We start from the raw sequence: 22,415 nt of genomic DNA on the forward strand, positions 1-22,415 counted from the left end.
AAAAACTTTTTTCTGCCAATCTGTATTGCTACTAGTCAAAATGGTAAATACTGACCCCATCTTCCTTTTTTTTTTACGTACAAAAATTTGGTGCCTCCATAGAGATGTCTGACAAAATTTTCTTCAGTTTAGGTGACTAATTTCTTGGTTTACTCTCACGTGTGTGTTTATTACTTGGGGATGTCAATTTGCTCTTTCGATCCTCCTCACGTTTATATTATTTGGTACAATTAGCAAGTTAAGCTATTCTTGAAAATAAATGGGACTAATACGTGCAACTATTACCATTTTTGTCTTTTACGCGATCTAAAGCATATCCAAGGACGTCATAAAATGCTGCTTTTTAAGAACCAAAAGAAACTGTGTTGTATTTTAATACGAAAGAGAGAAGAAACATAGTACTTTCACATACTTTTTCCTTGCATAGAAGTAATCTAGTTGCGTGTGATGCTCCCTAAATATATTTCCAGATTGCCCTTTTATTTGATTTTTAATGAACAAATTAGAGGGTGGAAAAAGGGGCAATTCCCAGTTAGACTTGGAAGCAAATTTGATGATTTATGCAGAACCCTAAACAAAGAAAGGTACTATTTGTTGCTAGTACAGCGTTTTTTTTGCATATTTGTAATCTTACCTGTAAAAAGAGGTAAGGAATTTGCCCTACAGTTCACGACCAATGAGGTTAAAGGACTACTTGGAAACCAATATTCTCAACCAGGGGCAGAAAAAGAATGAAAAACAACATTAAGGACCAAATCATTAGAATGGGAGACATTTAGGACCTTTTTGGTAAAATACCCGTGATTTTTCTATTATAAATTATCACTGTACAGAAAGCCGATATGCCAAACAAACTTCCTTACACGATTCCAGCCAATCCAATAGCATCTCCTTCATCGGTCTTGGATTCAAAAGCGGGAGTTACATTTCTAGGTTTTGCTGAAGAATAAGAGTCAGAATCACCAGTTAATGAGCAGCTCAAAAACTAAATTCATGGTTAGTATGCACAGGACAGGAGAAAAACACAAAGCATTAGATTGGAGTGCACTCACTCGAAACATTTGTGATGACATTAACGCTCTTTTGAGCAGCGAGAGCTTTTAATTTGTTTCCTGTTGCTAACAACAGGAAGCTCTTCATATGCTGTCTCTGCTCCTTGGGACTAAGAGTCTTGGTCAACGCTTCTTCAAAGGCTTGAAGATCTTGGGATGTAATGCAAGGGAGAGAGAGTAAAATCTGCAGCCATTCAAATTTGTATGAGTTTTATCGAAAAGAAGATAAAAGACATGCATGCTTTCAGAAAGGTAAACTTCATTATGCTTGCTATTGTAAGATAGAGCATAAAAACTTCACAATTGAGAATGTAAGATGAGCTCAATTGCAATATATCAACAGAAAAAGAGAAGATAAGATGCAATTTTAAGCATGTCTGCAAATATATTGTTTAATGCAAGAGTGAGGACTAGTTGTCAATGAAGTGGGTCGAGAACTATGAAGTCTCAGGTACAAATCCCAACGGAGGCAAAAACACTAGGTGATTACTTCTCATCACTCCAAGCCTTGGAGGACAGAGTTTGCCAGACCTGTGCTGGTGGGGGTAGCAGATACCCCGTGGAATTAGTCGAGGTATGCGCAATCTGGCCCGGACACCATGGTTATCAAAAAGAAAATACATATATCTATGTAAACAGTGGATATTTTGTTGTTCTTAATATGCCAGTGGTGAAACTTGCATGGCAATTGCCACATTTTTTACTAATGCCATTTTATCATTATTTATATGAACCATATCAAAATAATTTGTCATACCCAAAAGCTCTTGGCCTTTTAACAATATTATAGATATATGTGAAAATTACTGCAAATAGATAAGCATAACCGCTGGAATTCTATTTTAAGAACATAAGAAGAAAAGAAAAAAGAATTGCTGAACATAGGTGACAACTGTTACAGCTAAATCTGATGCTATAAGAAACTGAAAAGAATGGGATCCGAATAACCTGCCGCGGTGCTGGGTGTCTATCAGCAAGATAAATGAAAATTTCACGACAAAGACCAACTAAATCAGCACTGATGAAAGCATTTGACTCCAGAGCCAAAGCTTGTATTATAGCAGGGAACAAATCTTTACAAACAAAATCCTGAAGCTCCACATTAGCTGTTGAAATGGCCAAGAGGATTACAGCTCCACAGAATGAAGAAACTTTAGTTACAGCTTCACCATCCGTCCATCTCAGAGCCTCTAAACTGATCTGCAAGGCTGGAAGTGCTATGCTTTTATGCATCAACACAAATCTGCACGTAAAGCACAAGGTCAAGATTGAGAAGAACAGAAGAATGTAGACTAGAGGTCTACTCGTCCACAAACTAAGCAAACTTAAAATTGACAACTTCTACAGACCCAACCATAGAGTTAGTGGCAAATGCATCCAAGTCTTTAAGTGATGACTCATCCATTCGGCTCACATGGCCAGAATGCTCCAATGAAGGAAGTCCAGCATTGAGTACAGATGAAGCAAAAACTGAGAGGATTGAGCACGTCTCACGAGTTAGATCTCGAAGAAGCTTTTCCTCCATTACTTCCACTTTCAAGTCTGAGCCATCAACCATGCCATGGAGATCAGGAACCTTTGCTCTACCTTCCTGTAAGAGACTAGACCATGAATAGCTAAGAGCTTGCTGAGAGTGGACAAGTAATGGGTGCAGGAGCTTTTCCAGCCATGCCTCCCACATATTGGCAGGGCAATTTTTGATCAAGGGGATCAAGGCTAAATGAAGAAGCAGCCTTAAGTGCCTGAATTCCATATGTTGTATGTTCTCCATCAAGGCTAAAGCAACAGACTGAGAGTCTAAGCATTTGAACGAATCCCCAATGGTTGCTGATAAGCCCAGTACATTGTACCTAAAGCCAAGAAAACTTCATTAACAAAACCAGACCACTAAATGGAAACATGAAACTAATTCCCAAGAGCATGGAGTAAAGGCATATATCACATGTAGAAAGAGAGATAGGCAGATCGCAGATCATAGTTTTAATAGCATACTAGAGTTTGCAGAGCATTTATGACAGATCTTATAGGCACTTTACAGACAATCAAGGGATCTTAAATAGAGAAAGGAGAATCCTGGGAAACAAGACACTTCAATATATATTCTAATTAGTACAGATACTAGTGCAGTGCAAGATGTCAATATTAATCTGCTAGCAAAAGATAATATATCATCAAACAATGAAAAATGACTAGATATTGTCTTAAAATAATCCATAGATAAGAATGCAGTGGCTTCCTAGAAAACCTAAAAAGAAGTTACAAAACTTGCAAGGTAATCTTTATTTATTTATGTTCTTTCTCTTCTTTTTTTCCTGCTATTATGGAGAGGGACTGGAGATCAATCCATTTCCTGTTTCTCCCTCTCTCGTCTCCCTCTCTCTTGTCCACAAAGATTTAAATGAGAATTGCCATGTCAACTAAGATAGAACTTCATGACAGCTTTGAAAAGACGTTATTTTCATTATCTGTTTTAGAGATTCAGAAGAGCAGCAACATACCCACTATCTCTGATACCTTTCAGCCAGTTGCGGATATCAGCTTCATTTGGCTCTGCATAGCCTTCTCTATTCATATCTAAAGGAGATCCATCAGTAAAACTTAGAGCGCCTTTAGGCAATTTAACGTTACCTCCCCCGAAAAGACTGGCCCTTTCAACATCACTCATAGCCATTGCAGCTTTAATCTCTCCTGGTAATGCTTGATTAACAGGTGGAGACCAAAGCGAATGTATGGCACGGAGTAGCTGAAAATCAAAGACATTTACATCTTTTAACAAATCTTCACTAAGGAAATGGGTGATGCAAAACAGTTCCTAAGAACTTGCTTACTTTAAGAAGAGGAGGAAGCATCCACGAGAGGTGAGATGCCATTGGATGCAAAAAGTCAGATGCTGGCATGGTTTGTACGCTAGCATAGCCTTTCCTTAGACCACTCCGTTTAAGAGCCTTCTCAAAGAATGTAACTGTGTGGAAAATAGACCACATAAATGGTGTATCAGCACACAGTCGAATCAAACCTGTCGGATCAGAGAGATATGCATTTTGCCACTCAAGCTGTGTCCACTGTTTGCTCAATGGTTCAAGTAACCAGGCCAAAACTTCTAGCTGCTGCTGAGCCCTGCACAATTTTGAGAACTCATAAAGGTCAAAGCCCGTGATATACTAGACATACATTTGAAACTCATTAAGACCAGTAGCTACCCGGCAGCAGAAGCCATAATAAGGAATGCTTCACCCAAGAGATTGTGCTCCCCACGAAGTAGACGACCTTCCTTTTGTAAAAATGCCATAGTGTCAGCAATTCCCTGAAAAACAACAGAGAAAATGCAGTCACATTCCAAGGAAACCAAACACACTCATGTCCAAATGTAAAAACCAACGTCTCTCACAGTCAAAACAATGACTAATACAATTGTGAGAATGCAAGGGAGAAAAATCTATTTATTAACAATGATACAATGAGCCCTATATATAATACATATTCTACTCCTACTACATATGGGACTAGGACATATTCTACTCCTACTACATATGGGACTAGGGGACATATTCTACTCCTACTACATATGGGACTAGGGGACATATTCTACTCCTACTACATATGGGACTAGGGGACATATTCTACTCCTACTACATATAAAACTAGGACTATTTACACATAACTATCTAACACTCCCCCTCAAGTTGATGCATACAACTATATACCGAGCTTGTTACCTATGTAACTAATACGAGGACCGGTGAGAGATTAGGTGAAAATATTTGCAAGCTGATTATTCGACATACAAGGCCACTAGACTCCCCCTGAGCAACAAAACCACGTGGTTGTTGATAAATAGAAGTTGGCCGAAAAGTATCCGGAAAATTTGAAAATAGTGAGAATAAGACGAATTCCACACTACAAAATAGGTTTTAAAACACCACTAAAAAATAGATTTTTTTTGGAAATTACTGTTCACGCCGGAAAATATAAAAGTTGTCAGAATTTGATGCAATTTATATGGGTAGGCTCGGAATCACTGGACGAGTAAGTTGTCCTGAAGAAATTTTGTCAAAAATTGGCCGGAATGGGTCATGCGCGCCAGAAAAGTTAATGTAGCTCGTTGGAACCCTAGTTCTGGCGGCGTGCGGAGGCGCGTGAGGGACTTTCTGCCGGAGCGATTGACTGGGATTTTATCGCCTGACTTTTCCGAACAAGATGATAGTGTTGGTTTTCGCACAACACTTAACGATGAGGAGATAACACAAATCAATCTTGAGTCGTGAACCGGAAAGACGCACGGTGACTGACTTTTCTGTTCCGATGGAACTGGGATTTTGGAATTTGGTCGCACAAGGGTTTCAGATCTGATGGTGGTACTGGTATATGTACAGTACCATTGTAGCAGTGATGAACGGTGGGAACAAGACGAAGTTGCCGGAAAATTGCACGGCGATGCGATCTTTCTTCCCGGATGTCGCTGGAATGACGCACAACGATAATTTTCTCACTGAAGCTCTGATTGTGAGAATGCACAGGAGAAAAATCTATTTACTAACAATGATACAATGAGCCCTATATAAAATACATATTCTACTCCTATCACATATGGGACTAGGACATATTCTACTCCTACTACATATGGGACTAGGGGACATATTCTACTCCTACTACATATAAGATTAGGACTATTTACACACAACTATCTAACAACAATCATAAAGTAGTCTTGTGCAGGTAAAATCTTAGTGCAAACATAATAACTAGTTAACTACAAAGAACCAGGAATAAAAATTAACGTGCCATTCTGTACTTCCTAGAAGTTGTTCCATTATGAAAGATGAAGATTGTATCCCAAAAACATTCGGATCAATTAGGAAAATAGCTAATAATACATTCAAGGCTCTCTTTTCAAATGAAATCGGTTGCCAGAAAACAAAACGTACACACTCCTTTTGTAACCGAGATGACGCTATATCGACAGAGTCTGAAAAATATTCCATATAGAAAGGGCAGATCAAGATGTGATTTGGGCTTTCAAGTGACATATTCTGCAAGGGGCATCTCAGGGAAAACTGAGATACCCTAGTCCTTTTGTCAAAAGTATGTAGCTACTTTACATATTTCTGCCCAGATCATAAAATGTCAGCGCACAAGTTCGAAACTTGTTCAAGTCAAAGGCACAACACTACAGCAATTAAAGGAAATGACTTGCAAATTTGGTAAAGCAAGTGCCATGTCGAATTAATGAGAACGAATGTAACTTACTCTCATGTGAGGCAAAATGCTCTGGTCTGCAGCTTTTGCAATTCGGATGAATGATGTGCAAATCTGCAATCTTGCATGTCGAGAAGCGCTTGTAGCAGGATCCTGCCAATTTTACTCAATAATTGTTATGGTGGTTGTTTTGGACGGAAAATAAGATCACACTATTAAATAAATAGAATGGTATACGGTAGTTGACCTTGACAACAAAGGGTTGTGAGGTCAGAAGCTCGAACAACTTATTAATGACACCGCCAACAGCATCTGGATTATACTTCAGAAAGGGTCCTAGGGCATCTAAGTAGTGCCCGAGAACTTCTACAAGCGCTGGTTCAGTCCATTTCAAAGAAAGAAGTTGTTGAAGCAGACCTTCAGTTCACAGTAACCCGACTTCTCAGGATAAGAAGAAAGCTAAGTAAAAAACTTCTAAAAATGAGGTGGAAATCACAGCAAACCTTCAAACATTCTGCACAATGACTGTTGAACTTCAGAATCGCTCCTCGCAGTTTCACTTGATCCATCAAACACCGCGTTTACAACATTTTCTAAAGCCAACTGCATGCTCTCAAGTATAACCAATTCCTGAATTAATGAAGGATGTGAGAGATTTGAAAAAGGAAAAATAAGGGACATTGTTAGCTTCATATTACAAGTTCAAGACAATTGTTTGTGAACCAACCTGAGCAGGATAAGGAACAAGGAAGAGACTCTTAATAATAGTCATAATTCTCTCACAAACTTTAGCAGCAGCTACCATAGGCTTGGCGGCTGCAACAAAACGGATCAACTCCAACTGCAGTTCATGATTGAGCAAAGTGAGTAAGAGAGTGACTCAATATTATGCACATTTACTGCTGAAAGGTACAGGTATACATGTAACGACCCGGCCGGTCGTTTTGAGTATTACAACCCCGTTTTCCCATTTACTGCTCAATTTATGCCTTACAATTGATTTATGACTTATCGGGTTAGTTGGTTCGGGTCTGGAAGGATTTCGGACTGAAATGAGACACTTAGTCTCATAATTGAAAACTTAAGTTGGAAAAGTTGACCGGATATTCACTTATGTGTAAACGACCTCGGAATTGAATTCGGATGATTCCAATAGCTCCGTATGGTGATTTTGGACTTAGGAGCGTGTCCGAAAAATTATTTGGAGGTCCGTAGTAGAATTAGGCTTGAAATGCTGAAAGTTGAATTTTTGGGAAGTTTGACCGGGGTTGACTTTTTGATATTGGGGTCGGAATTTGATTCTGGAAATTTTAATAGGTCCGTTATGTCAATTATGACTTGTGTACAAAATTTGAAGTCATTCCGGATTGATTTGATGTGTTTCGGCACAAGATATAGAATTTGAAAGTTTAAAGTTCATAGATTTTGATTTGAGGTGTGATTCGTCGTTTTGATGTTGTTTGAGGTGATTTGAGGATTCGACTAAGTTCGTATGATGTTTTAGGACCTGTTGGTGTATTTGGTTGAGGTCCCGAGGGCTTCGGGTAAGTTTCGGATAGTTAACAGGTTGGATTTTGGACTTGGAACTCTGCTGGAATTTTTCTAATGCACCATCTGGTTTCCTTCATCGCGTTCGTGAGTGGAGACTCGCGTTCGCGAAGAGGAACTGAGAGGCTGGCAATATTTGCTCTTCGCGTTCGCGAAGAGAAGAACGCGTTCGCGAAGGGTGGACTGGGTGTGCATCGCGAACGCCAGAGGTGTTACGCGTTCGCAAAGAAGAGAGGAAGCAGCTGAGTACCCCAGGCAATTGGTCTACGCGTTCGCGTAGGGGGTGTCGCGTTCACGTAGTGAGGGGGAACGAAGCATCACGTTCGCGATTGGTTGAACGTGTCCGCGTAGAAGGCATTGAGGCAGAGGCACTTTGTGCTTCGCGATCGCGAGGGTGATGTCGCGTTCGCGAAGGAGGAATTTGGACGGGAATAATTTTGTGCTTCGCGAACGCGAGGCACTGACCGCGTTTGTGAAGAAGAAAAGCCTGGGCAGTGAGTTTAAGTTCTGAAAATAGGACCTTTTTGACGGATTGGAGCTCGGGAAAAGGCGATTTTCGGGAGTTTTTCAAGGAAAACAATGGGGTAAATGTTCTTAACTCAATATTGGTTAAATTATCCGAATCCATGGTTGTTTTTAACATTTAATTGGTGAATTAAGTTGAAAAATTATGAAAACCCTCTTGGTTTAATTTGGAGATTTGAGGGTCGAGTTGATGTCGGATTTGAGTAAATTTGTATGGTTGGACTCGTGGTTGAATGAGCGTTCATATTTTATAACTTTTGTCGGGTTCCGAGACATGGGCCCCACGAGTGATTTTTTAGGGTAATTTCGGATTTTGTGGAAAAATTAGTATTTTGATATGGAATAAATTCTTATAATTTGGGTTGACTGAATCAAATTAATTGTGACTAGATTCGAGCCGTTCGGAAGTTGATACGCGCAGAATGGAATTTCTGGAGCATTGTTTAGCTTGCTCGACATTGGATTCGTCCTGTTCGAGGTAAGTAACACTTCTAAACTTGGTTCTGAGGGTATGAATCCCCGAATTTGGTATGATATAAATTGTTTGAAGGTGACACACGATAGGTGACGAGAATGTGGACGTGCACCATATAAATTGTGTCTTGAATAAATCCTGTGCAGTTGTAAGATTAATGAATCATGTTATTATCTGAACCTTCTCCACGTGTTAGAGAAATTGAGCTGAGGCTCCTAATAAAGATCATGTTTAGGCTACGTGCCCATATTTGGGGACCCATGGGGTCGTGTTGCTGTTGAATTAATTGTTCAAAAATATACATTTCACACTCAATAATATTTGTCCATTGTGAGGATATTTATGGGATTGAGCTGCGCGACGCAGCAGGCCATAATGGCTTTATACATTACTATTTTATGGATCGGGGTTGCCCGCCTGCAGCAGGCCTTATTGGCTTTATTATTAAATGGATCGGGGTTGCCCGCCTGCAGCAGGCCTTATTGGCTTTATTATTAAATGGATTGGGGTTGCCCGCCTGCAGCAGGCCTTATTGGATTTATTATTATACGGATCGGGACTGCCCGCCTGCAGTAGGCCATATCGGTTTTATATCACGCTTGGGCTGAAGGAGCCCCTCCGGAGTCTGTACACACCCCCAGTGAGCGTAGATGATTATATATATTCGGGATGGACTTCCCAGGCCATGGACTTGCCTTACTTACGATGATCATATATATATATATATTCGGGATGGATTTTCCCAGGGCATGGACTTGCCTTACTTATTTATATTGTAATGAATTTACCTGGACATGGATCTTGTCCATATCATTTATATTTGGGGATAAATTACCCAGGACTGGATTGGCCTTATACGGTACTGAGTGACTGACTGTCAGTCGATGTGTATATATACACGGGTTGGAACACCCCTGGGCTGGATTGGCCATAAACTGTACCGAGTGACCGAATAATTTGTGACCAGTATTTACACGAGGTCTTTCTACTAGGATGTCATATTCCTCATATCATGCAATATTGATCTATTTCACTTGTACTGAGTTTAACTGTTGAACTTGAAAGCATGCCTACATTTTGTACCATTATTTATACTGAACTGTACCTGCGGAGCTCGTCACTACTTTCCGCCCAGAGGTTAGTCTTGTTACTTATTGAGTTGGTTATACTCATACTACACCCTGCACCTTGTGTGCAGATCCAGGTGCTTCCGGACACGGTGACTGTTAGACCTCAGGGTGTTACCAATTGGAGACTATCATGGTAGCTGCCTGGCGTCCGCTGACCTTGTCTCTCTTTTCTTCAGTTATTGTACTGTTCTATACTTTCAGACAGTGATTTTTATCAGTCAGACATTGTATTCATATTAGATGCTCATGTACTCAGTGATACCGGGTTTTGGGAGTGTTATATTCGTATTTGTGAGATTTCTTCCGCTGGATTTAATTATTTTGTTTTCAAATTTAAAAGATATGATGGTTTATTTAGATTGTTGGCTTGCCTAGTATTGAGATAGGCGCCATCACGAAAGGTGAGATTTTGGGTCGTGACAATACATAGCTAGGCAAATCACGAAATATAACTAGTTCTGAAGGAGCAATTGTCAAGTAAATAGCAATTATGGGTTAGATTAACTAGAATATTAAGAAAATGAATAGAGGTAAACAAACAGATTGTCGAAAACTTGCACCTCTTAGAGTTTTCTTTTACATGGAAAAGACTTTATTAATGGTCTGAAGCTCCATGAAGTGTTAACTAGTGAGTGATTATGGAGTCTACATGCGATTTTACAACTCTGTAGTAGGGCTTAAGTATTTTAGGCTATTGGTTTAGATTTCATCCCATCAAAGGATTGGACACAACAATTACTTTTATAGCTACATGCATAGCTAACCATTCAATTAATATTTGTTTTTTCCGAGATTCATAAGTTGAATAATCACCCAACAAAAATAGTTGTATTGATGATGCTTTCTCACCCAACATTATTGTTTTTCAGAAGACAATAATCTTTCTCATCACTGATGCTTTCAAGAATATAAAATTAGTCAATTATAATTTGAAGATCCTAGAAGCTGTTGTATCCTTCAAGTTAAGAGGACAAGAGCAACTATGAAAGGAGAACGTCAGCACACTTGGAGTAGATACTTCTCTCTGAATGCAATAATAATCTCTTTTCTCAACTAAAGCATTTTTAACTCCAAAAGGAAGGAAGATGGCTTCTATTCAAACATCAAGTTGTAGATGTATTGTTTACCAATCATGAGCAGAATAACAATAGTCATAGTTTAAGCAATTCCTGTAAAACCTTGATGCATGGTACCTATCACTTCCTTCCCTCTTTTGGAAAGGAGAAAAGTTTTGGAAAGGAAAAGTGTCATTGTTCCTAATCATTTCCTTCCGTTTGCCATCAAAGTTTCAGAATCATTTGGAAACAGAAAACACCGAAAATTTGAAAGGAGCCACAGGAATATACCAGCCTCGAACGGTACTGGCTGAAATCTCCTTTGCCCTCAAAATCATCGCTCCACAACTCTAATGTCCCATCAGAAAGCGATGTTCCAGGATTAATTTTTTCCTTCTTGAGTAATCGCTGGAAAGATACATCCAATATAGAACTGCAGATTTCATCATTTACTAAAGCAAATATCTTGCTTTTCTCAGTATCATGTCCCGATCCCACTGCAGGATTGGTAGCTGAGTTCTCCACATACCCAATAATCTTTGGCTTTGAGAGCAAATCTCTCATAAGTGTCTACCAAGGGAAAAAATGTGAAAGAAGGTCATGAGAAACATAAGTTGTACAAAGATTTCATGCACGTCAATGACAAATAAACTTGGGGTACCCACCAGCCAAAGCGGTAGAGATTGAAAATGAAGTGCAAGCTTATGGTGCTTGAAAAATCCGAGAATCTGAGAAGTACTGAGAAGTTAGATTTTATCAATGAATTAAAAATTTAGAAATGTAGTCAAGAGATAAACACGCATAGTCAAGAGATGCATAAAACAAAATCATTCAAAAAAGAGACATGCTACATATCCTGGATATCATTCAAAGCGGTAGAGATTGAGTGCAAGCTTATGGTGCTTGAAAAATCCGAGAATCTGAGAAGTACTGAGAAGTTAGATTTTATCAATGAATTAAAAATTTAGAAATGTAGTCAAGAGATAAACACGCATAGTCAAGAGATGCATAAAACAAAATCATTCAGAAAAGAGACATGCTACATATCCTGGATATCATTCAGACTACCAATCATACTTGAGTCTCCTTTTTAAGGTAAATAATTCTATTAAAGATGAGGAGATCTCCCATAGACAAGTGGTATACCAAAAAGTACAAGATCAACAGAAACATATAATTCTCTACTAAAGACACCCATCTTCTGTATAAATTGGAACCTCATGGGTGCAGCAGAGGTTCATCCTCAACTGTATAAAGTCTTTCTCATTCCCTTCAAAGGCTCTAATATTTCGCTCTCCCCATACCACCCACAAGTGTGCTAGTGGAGCTATCTCCCATGCCCTGCTTCTTCTCTTCCTCTTTTAAAAGTGCAGTTAAATAGTGCCTCCTTCGAGGTCCCCAGCATTGGACATTGTAACCCAAACCATCTCAAAGTTTACAGCACAGGCGTGTAGCTACGTGACAACGTAAAAGAAGATAAACCCCCCATACTTGAGTCTCCTAAGATTCCATACTTTCTCATTGAACAACAATTTCCTTTTTTTCTTTATATTTCATATTTATTTTTGGGAGGAAGAGCCAAAGAAGTTTCACTTGAGAAGAAACCAATGTAGATATAGGACAAGAAGGTAATTGTTAATCATGGGGCAAGTTACATACATATCAAATTCTTTAGATCTCACTGTCAATTGTGAAAAGTGGTAACCCTGATGTAAACATACTGCCTTACACCATATCCCTAATCTATTTGACTAACTTGTTGCAAGAGAACCTAGCATCATTCTGCAGAAAGATAAGATGACAATGCTTCACTATCTCAAATAGACCTATAGACTCTATTCAACTTTATTGATACCTAGCGTTCCAATCATCAAAGAGAGGGAATCACTCTATGAATCCCTTCAATTGTAAAAGAATAGGTTGTCCTCCCTGCTAGAAAAATTCAAAGATGTTATTTTCTATAAATAATTTTCAAAGATATTATTGATATTCCATAACAACCATAGCCCTCTTGCCTAACGAAATTAGCCTCCAAGTTAACCTCACACCAAAGTGATCCCAAGCTCAAGCCCATGTCTGAATAGCAACACTTAGAAGTTCAGCGGGACCAGTAGATATTTGGTTGTTAAGAAAAACAAGGTAAGATAATGCATACAATTCCAGAAGATGATCTAGAATTGCGAAGCCAAAACAAGTTCCATCCCACCCCCCGAACCAAAAGCAAATGAGGAGAATAGATTAAGGAAATTAAAACTGACGCCCCAATGAGTTCAAGATATGTTGCTGTCAGAGTAAAATATAAGCAACAACTAATCACCTGTTGAAGGTAAAACGATAGAACTGAACTATCACCAACAATACATTGCAAGTTGTAAGAACCTAAAGCAACCATGCTCTCACATATGTACTCAGCAAACTCAAATTCATTCTCATCAATGACTGAACCAGAGTCCGATTTTTGCAAGAAGTCTCCAGAGATTTTCATCAAAATCTGAAAAATGTTACTCATCGCAGAATCAAACTCGACACCAGCATCAGTTGGTCTTTTCCTGGAAGTAGTTTCAGGAAATTACTTAAAATTTGTCTGCCATAAACATGTATGTTTACTTAGTACCAGATAGCATTGATACAACATACCTCAGGGAGACAAGCTTGAAGAACTCGCATGCATGAAGACGAAAGTCCGGTGAGGAGAGCAAGATTCCACAGCTATTTGAAAAAGAGGAATAAATACACTATTGCTAAACTCGTATTATACACTCTGCAAGTGTGGAGAGCATACCCATGTACAATTCCATATTTTGCAAGATCTGGCAAGGGAGCCCATTCAGCATATGCATTAACAGCATTTAAAGTGGCAGTTACAGCTGCTGCATGCTGTCTTGCTACTTCTAATTGTTGTCTTCCTGCTTCAGTTAGTGCAGCTCCAAAGTGCCTCTCTAGTAACTGGTTAAGGAAGAAATAGTCAGAATGATGCAAGAATATCCCAACTACACAAAAAGTAACAGCCAAAGACTTACACTATACAGCAAGGGAAAAATCTCAGGCAAAGAGTCAGTAAGTCCACGTAACAATAGCCTACGGCGATCACCTGAATCAACAAAAAAGGTACCAGGTAATAAGAAAATGGATATACTTAAGATATCAAGCTTTTTTCAAGCATAAAACGCACACAAAGTACGTTCAATGTTATAACATTCTACACTCCGCCTATATGAAAAGCATAGCCAGTCCCAAGCCAGGGCAAAGGTGAAAGGTTGCTGTAGGTTATTTGTCACCGTAAAAAGAGTCAAACTATGATTAATCCTTTTAATACAATACGGATGTGCAGGATATGGAGCAGAATGGAAACAGAGGATTCATATGGCCGACACTAGTTTTGCTATTGGCATGCAGCGGAAAAGAGTTGAGTTACAACATCCTAAAATATTGAACACCAAGTCTCACCCACCTAAGCACCCCAATCAAGGAAATAACAGTACAATGTAGTCTGCCTCTTTTACTTGCAAAAAACTAAGTTGGTGAATATGTATTCAGTTTACAGAATAGCACAGACCTTCTAAATCTTCATTATGGACAGTAATATCTTCAGGAAGCCACCTTAGCATCATTGATACCAGTTCTGCCTGCAAGGAAAAAGAAAATCCAGCTGCATTAACTGAGGCAAACCTCAAGTAAGTGTGAAAAAGATGTACTACAGAACCAAACAGGAAAAAGACGAAACTTACTTGTGCAGGACCCTTGTTAGCAAGAGATACTAGAGATGGAAAAAGCTCCTGCCACAAACTTAAGCCTTCTCTCCTAACTATCTGAAACAAGTGAAATTGCTTGGTCCTAAGAACTATAAAGTGACCAAAATTAAAATTCAAAATAAAAAAGAGAGAGAGGAGAAGAAACAGCAGAATACCTCGGCAACAAGAGCCGATGTCTGACTTTTCAAAGCCCATTCTTCACTGGAATTTGTAATTTCAGACATCAAATCAACAGCTACACTTGCAAAGTTCCTTCGCTCATCAGGGTTTAACTCGTCCCATCGCAATCTCACCAAATGCTGCAAAATTAATTAAAACTTGAGGATAAGGATAGAAGGAGCTCAATGTTTAAGGCCTGCAGGCAATACTTGGACATTTACATCAAAGAGTGGACTCGTATGAAATTTCAAAAAGAAGAGCGTAAAGGACATTTGAGTCGAAATTTCCAATCCTTATATAGGATAAGTGACATGCCTTCTTTGCAGAATTCAATCACAAAAAATATTGAAGCAAAGAAACTCTGCCTTTTTCTTAGAGATTTGGTGCTTGTTGTCAAGTACTTTATGCTCACTTAGGACAGGACACTATGATTTCCCCAGCAGCTAAGCTTTGTTCTCTGTTCTACGGACAGGTGGGCTTAAATTTTCTGGAGAAGGATATCATGAGTATAAAGGGGGGATAGGGCATAGTGGAGCTTTAAAACCTTATTTATTCACCTCTGTATAGAAGACAAAAGCTAATTACCAGAGTCTTTTCCTCTTTCCTTGAACAATAGAAGGTTAAAGCGTAACTTTGTAAATCTGCTTCCACTTTTTAATAAAAGAGAATGAATCCCTTTAATTCCTTATTGAAGAATGTTACGAGTAGAAATTAAGTTCTACCTACTTGAATCTCCAGGGGAAAAAAAGACGAACACTGTGAAAAGAGCAAGCTAAAAAGATTACCCACTTTTTTGGGTGGCCTAACTAAAGATAAAAAGCTAAGAACTAAATGCAGAGTTATCATAATGTAACCTGGAGCATCTTATAGGCTTGTAGTCGTATGTCTGAAGACCAATCTTTCCTTACTAAAATAAATGATGTGCTCGCCAAGATACGTACATCCCCTGCTTTTATCTGCAAAAACAATATAGAAAGTTATCCGCAACATAAATGCTAAAATAAGGAATACAAATAGAATTCTGTCATAATGGTGTTGTGATAGTAATAATTAGGGAGATCAATGGATAGATTAGGGAAGAGTAATCCGCTTTGAGACTATATTTGCATACCCTAGTTAACGATGAGCTAACCAACAACAAATAGGACTGACTTCATGGTTCATGTAATTAGCCAATGATATTGTATTAATTGACAAAACTAGCAAAAGAGTCAACAAAAAACTATAACTTCGAGGAGTAACCTAGAGAGATAGGTTTTAGGATAAATAAAAGTAAGATGGAGAATCGGGGCTACAAGATTAGCCTCCATGAGAAGAGCAGAAGTGCAGTGAGATAGGATGGGATTGTAGTGCCTAAATACAAACACCTCAATATATAGATTTTGTCTTCGAACAAAAATATATTAAGATTCAATCTTCTAAGAGAATGGCATGATAGATAAAGATGTAACACAAAATCAAAATAGGATGGTTAAAATGAAGGATTGCAACAAGAGCATTATGTGATAGGAAGATACCAAACAAAATAAAAATAATGAAAATTAAGTTCTATATAACGTTTACAAGCCTAGCAATGTTATATGGAAGTGAATGTTGTCGCCTATGATCCACCATATGGATATGACTAATGAGTATTGTAGAAACGCATACATCGTGAATTCACAAAAGATTGAACAAAATAATAAATGATCATATCACACGGAGGGTGCAAGATAAGATAAGATAAAGTCGAGTAATACGGTTTGGTCATATGGTATATAGACCTCTAAACGCACCAATCTATAATACTATGATGATTGAATTTGCTAAAAGGATACGAGACAAACTTAAAATCATATGAATGGAAGGTATCTCAAAAGTCTTATAACCACTCGTAATCAATGTAGATTGACAAAACAGATAACACGGAAGCAAATGATCCATAGACAATACTAGACCAATTGGGACTAAGGCTTAATTGTTATCAAACTTACATTAGGCCCAAGTAGAGATAAGTGAAAGAGTTAGAGAATATCTAATTTGCCTTAAAACGGAAGTTGTTTACCAGTATTGGAATGAAATAAACTCGAAAATAGAGAAACAAATTTAGAGGATTTCATAAGGACAACCCTAACTAGTTTGGAATTGAGGCATAGCTGATTGATTGATATTGGAAGAAGAAAGGACACCAATAGGGGCCAATGAGAGAATCAATATAATCACCAATACGGACATACATCCTATCCAAAATCTCATGTTGAGAACCATCCATCCCACAAAGTGGCCTTAGAAGTTCCATATCAATTGCTTTACAACCATTTTTCCTCCAGGAATACTGCAAGGTATATCTTACATACGCAAAATGACTATTTTTAATGAAACTTCAACTGCATCAAAAGCAAACTCGTTTCTCTTGTTATCTAGTGAAATCCCATGAAATGTAACTGATTCTATCAGCAAAACTCATTTACCTATTTTAGCATTATTTGCACTTAGTACTTACTCGTATTCAGTAACTCATAGACTCAACAAACCCCTATAATCGTCTTCGAAATATTCAAAAATGAAAAGGTCATTGGAGAAATATCATAATTCCAATATTTTGAAGCTACATAAATAGACAAATAAAGATATGCCATTGAAACACCCCAACTTCATCAGAACCCTACAAACAACTCAAAATAAAAAAGGAAAGAGGAAAAAAAAAAGTGATCAAAAACCACCCTTCCTTCCTCTCCTTTCCACATGAACCTAAACCCCTCAACAGAACCAATTTTCTCCTCCCTTTAACAAAACCATTATGACTCAAAAATCAAGATGGTAATTTTGAAAACTTAAAATCAAGATTCCATTAAAGATCAAACTTTTTAATATGAAGAATCAATTAAAACAAACCCATTACTTTCAAGAATTACAAATACAACAAAGTGGGGTTGTGGTAAAAAAAAGAAAACTATATGAGCTATGTGATACTTACGGATTCTAGATAGGAATAAGCGGCTTTACGGGCATCAGGAGAAGAGTTCCAATCAAGGGCAGCCACAATAGCACGAGCTACATTGCTTGCTATACCATTTTCCTCCATCTTTTTAGCTGTTAATTAATGCTCCAATAGATTCTTGAAGTTACACGCTGTTCAACTTTGAAAGGAGTTTTAGCAAATATGTCAGTTATTTGCACCCTGCGATAGTGGACAGAAGGGGAAGAGTGGGGAGAGAGGAAAGGTGCTGAGTAATTTTGGGGACCAATGTTTCTCTTTTTATTCTTTTTCTTTCTCCTTTGGTTTGAATTGTTTACTCAGGTCCTCCCATTGTTTTCTATTTTCTTCTTCTCCGCTTTATAGAATCTTCTGATGATTTGCTCTTTTACTTTCTTATATTTTCTTTTCTTTCTATAAATAAATAAATAAGGAAGGGGAGGAAGTAATCCATTTATTCGTTTAAGTAAAATAAAACTGGAATACCTTTTTTTTTAATAATGTTTTTAAAAAAAATCAAACACATATTTTTGTTTGGTTACAAAAATATGACGAAATAATCCGCACATATGAATCTTGTACTAGTATGTTGTATAATTTTTAACTACTCTTTCTTTTTCACATAAAATATACTAATATTGTTGATGTTTGGTTCATATTTTTTAATTAATATACACATATACAACAATAATAGTATTCGCATATGCATGATGTAATATGGAATAAGAATGTGGACACTAATATATATGACTTTAAATTACTAAAATAACAAAAAAGGATTTCATTTTAATTGTTAGAAATTAATAAACATTTTTAATTTATACAAAAATATTACATATCTATATTTTAATCTTTGCATTATTAATTCAAGTATAATCAACTTGCTTCTAAACTACGCAAAAGTACGGAAAAATATTCAAATATACCCCTCTACTTTAATATATTGTTCATATGTATCCTCCGTTATACTATAGGGCCACATCCACTCTCATTGTTACCCAACTTTATGAAAATACCCCTCATTAAACGGAAAACCATCCGACATTAGGAACACTCAAAATACACCTTTTTCATCATAGAAAATCCGAGAAGTGCCATGTCCTAGGGTTTTGCTGCCAAAATTTCTATTATTGATAACATTTGAAGAGAAGTTGATGAAGATGAGAATTTTTCTTATGATTTCATGGGAGGAACCCACCTTTGTAGCATTCACGAAGAAATTTTGGCAGCAAAACCCTAGGACATGGCACTTCTAGATTTTTTCTTTGACGAAAAAGGTGTGTTTTGAGTGTTCCCGTATAAAATTATGGGTCTCTTTTATTTATATGATGGGTTTATTTGGTTAAACAGGTTATTGGTCGATGGGTCAAAAATTTTTTATTTTAAAAACGGGACATGCCTAATGTCATATGGCTTTCCGTTTAATAAGGGGTATTTTTATAAAGTTGGGTAACGGTGAGGGTGGATGTGGCCCTACAGTATAACGGATGGTACATGTGAACAATATAATAAAATAGAGGGGTATATTTGGATCTTTTCCCCAAAAGTATTGTACTAATTAACACATCACTCCAAATTTTGTTGCAATAAATAATGAAAGAGCAAGATATTGTGGTTGCATTTAAACTTTTTTCTTATTTTTTAAAACTTGGTTGAGTAGCCAAACAGGCACTTGCAATTACACGAAATTGTGTTGTTAGTCCCCCAATTTTAAAGAGTTATCATTCAAACAAATTTACTATTTAAACACGTCTAATCGTTGACCGGACCTATGTAACATTGCTACGGTTGAGTTGAATAAAAACTACGAACTACTAAGTCTTATGTTTTTTCTTTCAGAAATATTAAATATAAATTAATACTCTCTTCGACTCATTTTAAGAAATAGAAAAAGACTCTGACATGTAAGATAAATATTGATAAGGTATAAAGATTGCTCTTGCTAAGAATTAAGGTATTGAGAGCCATATGCTTTTTTTCAATTTCTGCTCTCCGTCCAAACAAGGCATGCCATTAAGGATGAATTGAAATACTAATTTTAAATAGTTTTCAAACAGAGAAATGTGTTAACATTCTTTAGATATTACTATTTTTTTAGAAGCGAGAGTTTCGGGGACGAACATGGGTACGAACTTATAGTAATTACTTTACTTTTATAGTAAAATGAGAGTTGGGGTGTACGAAGATGGGTATTATGGTAATTCTAAAGTTTTCTAAGGGTAATTCTATAATTGAATCTTACTGCTCATGCTTTTCCATTAGACGCGTGTACTATATTTGAGCAGACACATGTACTGCTCTAACACAAATTTCACATCCAAACTTTCTGATTTTACATCCTACACTGCTCAAGTTCAAAGAACTCGATTCTTCTGTCTTCTTCGTTAGTTTCAGAACTTCTTTCACCTCTTTTCTCTATTTTTTACTCTTTCAAAGTACGACTTTTTTCTGTTGATGGGTCTATGATGGTGATTTACTGCATGAGAGCCCTGAGAATACTTAAAATTGGGTTCTCTAATGGAAATGGAGTATTGATGTATACGTAACTGGCGGTGTGAGTATAGTGTAGTGCATTTTTTTTTTTTGGTCTTCCCTCTTGCAGAGATTGTTAATTTCTCTATTTATATCTGTTGTAGCCTCTTTGTTTCTAGCGTTATTTATGCAATCATTTTTCTATCCATTGTACTTTCGTTATATCACAATTTGTGTGTATAGGTTAGTTTTATTCTTTTTCAATAACGTTTTGCTAGAATTTTCACATGCATGTCGGCAGGGGACCTAGAGCATTGGCTGCGGGTTCCCGAGAACCAGTAACTCTTGTGTAGACCCTGTATTTATATTAAAAAATCAACTAAATATTTATAAATATCTAACTGTGAACCCGGATATTATTGCATATTAATTTAAAAGGAATCCATAAGCCTCAAATCCTCGATCCGCCTCTGGATGTCGGTTATTGTGCCTGATTTTCCCATACGTTGTGTCTTTTTGATGAATTTTGTTCTTGTTACCAGGAATTTGAGGTGGACCGTGCACCTAAGTTGTTTGATTATATGTCTGCAAGGTAATTTGGACTTCTTACTATGGCCAGTGTCAGTTGCGCATTCACGCCCATTGCTGCACTTGAGAAAAAAAAGTTTGCTTCTTTTTATTTTTTATATGTTTTAGATTTATGTTTTCTCCTCTTCCTGTATAATAGAAAGATATTCACTAATGTAAAAGCTAGATATATAATGTAATTTGCAGAAATGAATATATACTCTAACCAACTTACCTAAACAAGTTGGCAATTCCTTTAACATATAAAGTATATTACTGACAATAGGATATATCTCTGATTGTCCGATGTTCAGCCTTCAAAGACAAAAGATATTCAAAGTGAAGTGACCAACCGCTAATAGAATACTACATATATGTTTGCTAGGCATTTCTTTTAAATAACGTATCATAAAAATGTGAAATGAAGTTATTGCTGACGCAATGATTCTATGCTGTTCTTTTCTTGACAGGAGTTTGGGTCATTTTTTCCCCTCACTCTTTAGACAGAGACAGCTTCTTACTGATCTCACTGAATAGATAGGACCAAGAAATGCATTATAGAGACTTGAACAACAATTGTTCTTTGGCACTTGGCACAATGATGGACTTTATTGTTGACGTCGAGTCTCTTGGTAAACAGATACTAATTACATTTCTAGAGAGAAGTAAGGATGAGTTTACCAATAAATATAGAGGAGGCAAAGCTGCTACAGCTGTTTCTAGCAGCTTGAAGAGGGAATTTGGATAATGTACATTTCTTTTGTTATTCTCTACTTCCTCCTCTATGCTTGAGGCTATTGAGAGTGATAACCGCCTTCACCATAACAATAACATACAACAATAAACTTAAGTAGCAAATGCCATATTGTGTGGATCATCCAGAGGAAGTTAGTAAGCTTGCTAGGTGAAGGCTCAGGTTTCAAAAGTTAAAGGTGCGATAATGGAAAACATTGAGAAAGTAGACTTTACTAACATCCTTTTTTGATTGTACTCTTTCAAAAGACTAGATTTCTTCATTTGACACCGGAAAGACGCCAAGAAATTGTGTGGGGCTGGTTAATGTGAATTATAGCCTTGCGCATGTTCTTGTGCGAGGGAAGAAGATCAAGCTTTGTAGATGAATCTGCTGTTACTTTTATGCTTCTGTTCGGTTTTTATCCTAATTGGAAGATACTTCTTACATAAAAAGAGTACGTTGGGTACCTTGCATTCTAACCTAAAAAGTCACAGTTGCTCCACTATTATAAGGTATTTAGTTCTGTTTGTTTAAACTGAAACTTCATATATTTGTTTGTTACAATGATTGTCACTTCTGTCTTACTGCTTACATATTAACTTTATTGACAAGTACTGCTAATAAAATTGTTGTGTTATTTTTTGAACTCAAAGAGCTATGAAATAGAAGAGGGCTTTCAAAAGCTAACTTTTTGTAATATGGAGAGTAATTTGGTTCTTTCAAGAATGATCATAAAGAACTTAAGTCGTTTGAGCAGTAGTGATGAGCTTAGTGATTGAACAAAAAAAATAA

General features: G+C 37.2%; 1 protein-coding gene and 1 long non-coding RNA gene across 4 annotated transcripts; one reads left to right on the forward strand and one right to left on the reverse strand.

Moving 5' to 3' along the window:
* Positions 1-532: 532 nt before the first annotated feature.
* On the reverse strand, positions 533-18,180 carry LOC104099349 (protein HASTY 1). Of its 2 annotated transcripts, XM_009606307.4 has the most exons (22): positions 17,849-18,180; positions 15,747-15,848; positions 14,889-15,032; positions 14,710-14,790; positions 14,538-14,607; positions 14,002-14,072; positions 13,764-13,927; positions 13,619-13,690; positions 13,299-13,530; positions 11,647-11,709; positions 11,273-11,551; positions 6,976-7,089; positions 6,752-6,878; positions 6,496-6,665; positions 6,300-6,401; positions 4,253-4,356; positions 3,881-4,169; positions 3,551-3,795; positions 2,402-2,902; positions 2,001-2,295; positions 1,053-1,236; positions 533-939 (listed from the first exon to the last, which is right to left on the reverse strand). In XM_009606307.4, the coding sequence occupies exons 1-22, from the start codon at positions 17,954-17,956 to the stop codon at positions 860-862; spliced, it is 3,597 nt and encodes a 1,198-aa protein (XP_009604602.1). In that variant the 5' UTR covers positions 17,957-18,180; the 3' UTR covers positions 533-859. The 2 variants fall into 2 exon arrangements, with proteins under 2 accessions (XP_009604602.1, XP_009604603.1); XM_009606308.4 differs by lacking the exon at positions 17,849-18,180 and having other exon boundaries at positions 14,710-14,786.
* Positions 18,181-20,117: 1,937 nt separating this feature from the next.
* Positions 20,118-22,126, forward strand: LOC104099352 (uncharacterized). Of its 2 annotated transcripts, XR_686985.3 has the most exons (3): positions 20,118-20,402; positions 20,863-20,912; positions 21,358-22,126. It is a non-coding gene; the product is annotated as an uncharacterized lncRNA (long non-coding RNA). The 2 variants fall into 2 exon arrangements; XR_011414154.1 differs by having other exon boundaries at positions 20,118-20,912.
* The last annotated feature ends 289 nt before the right edge of the window (positions 22,127-22,415 follow it).

Source organism: Nicotiana tomentosiformis, chromosome 1, assembly GCF_000390325.3.
Source record: "Nicotiana tomentosiformis chromosome 1, ASM39032v3, whole genome shotgun sequence".
Lineage (NCBI taxonomy): Eukaryota > Viridiplantae > Streptophyta > Magnoliopsida > Solanales > Solanaceae > Nicotiana > Nicotiana tomentosiformis.

Bases quoted from the DNA above. Each gene is read 5' to 3' on its own strand.
- LOC104099349 (XM_009606307.4), bottom strand. From the start codon at position 17,956: ATGGAGGAAAATGGTATAGCAAGCAATGTAGCTCGTGCTATTGTGGCT. The intron at 7,090-11,272 runs GTATATTCCTGT...CATGAACTGCAG, and splicing joins GCCAGTACCGTTCGAGGCTG to TTGGAGTTGATCCGTTTTGT. The intron at 6,402-6,495 runs GTCAACTACCGT...TAAAATTGGCAG, and splicing joins CACAACCCTTTGTTGTCAAG to GATCCTGCTACAAGCGCTTC.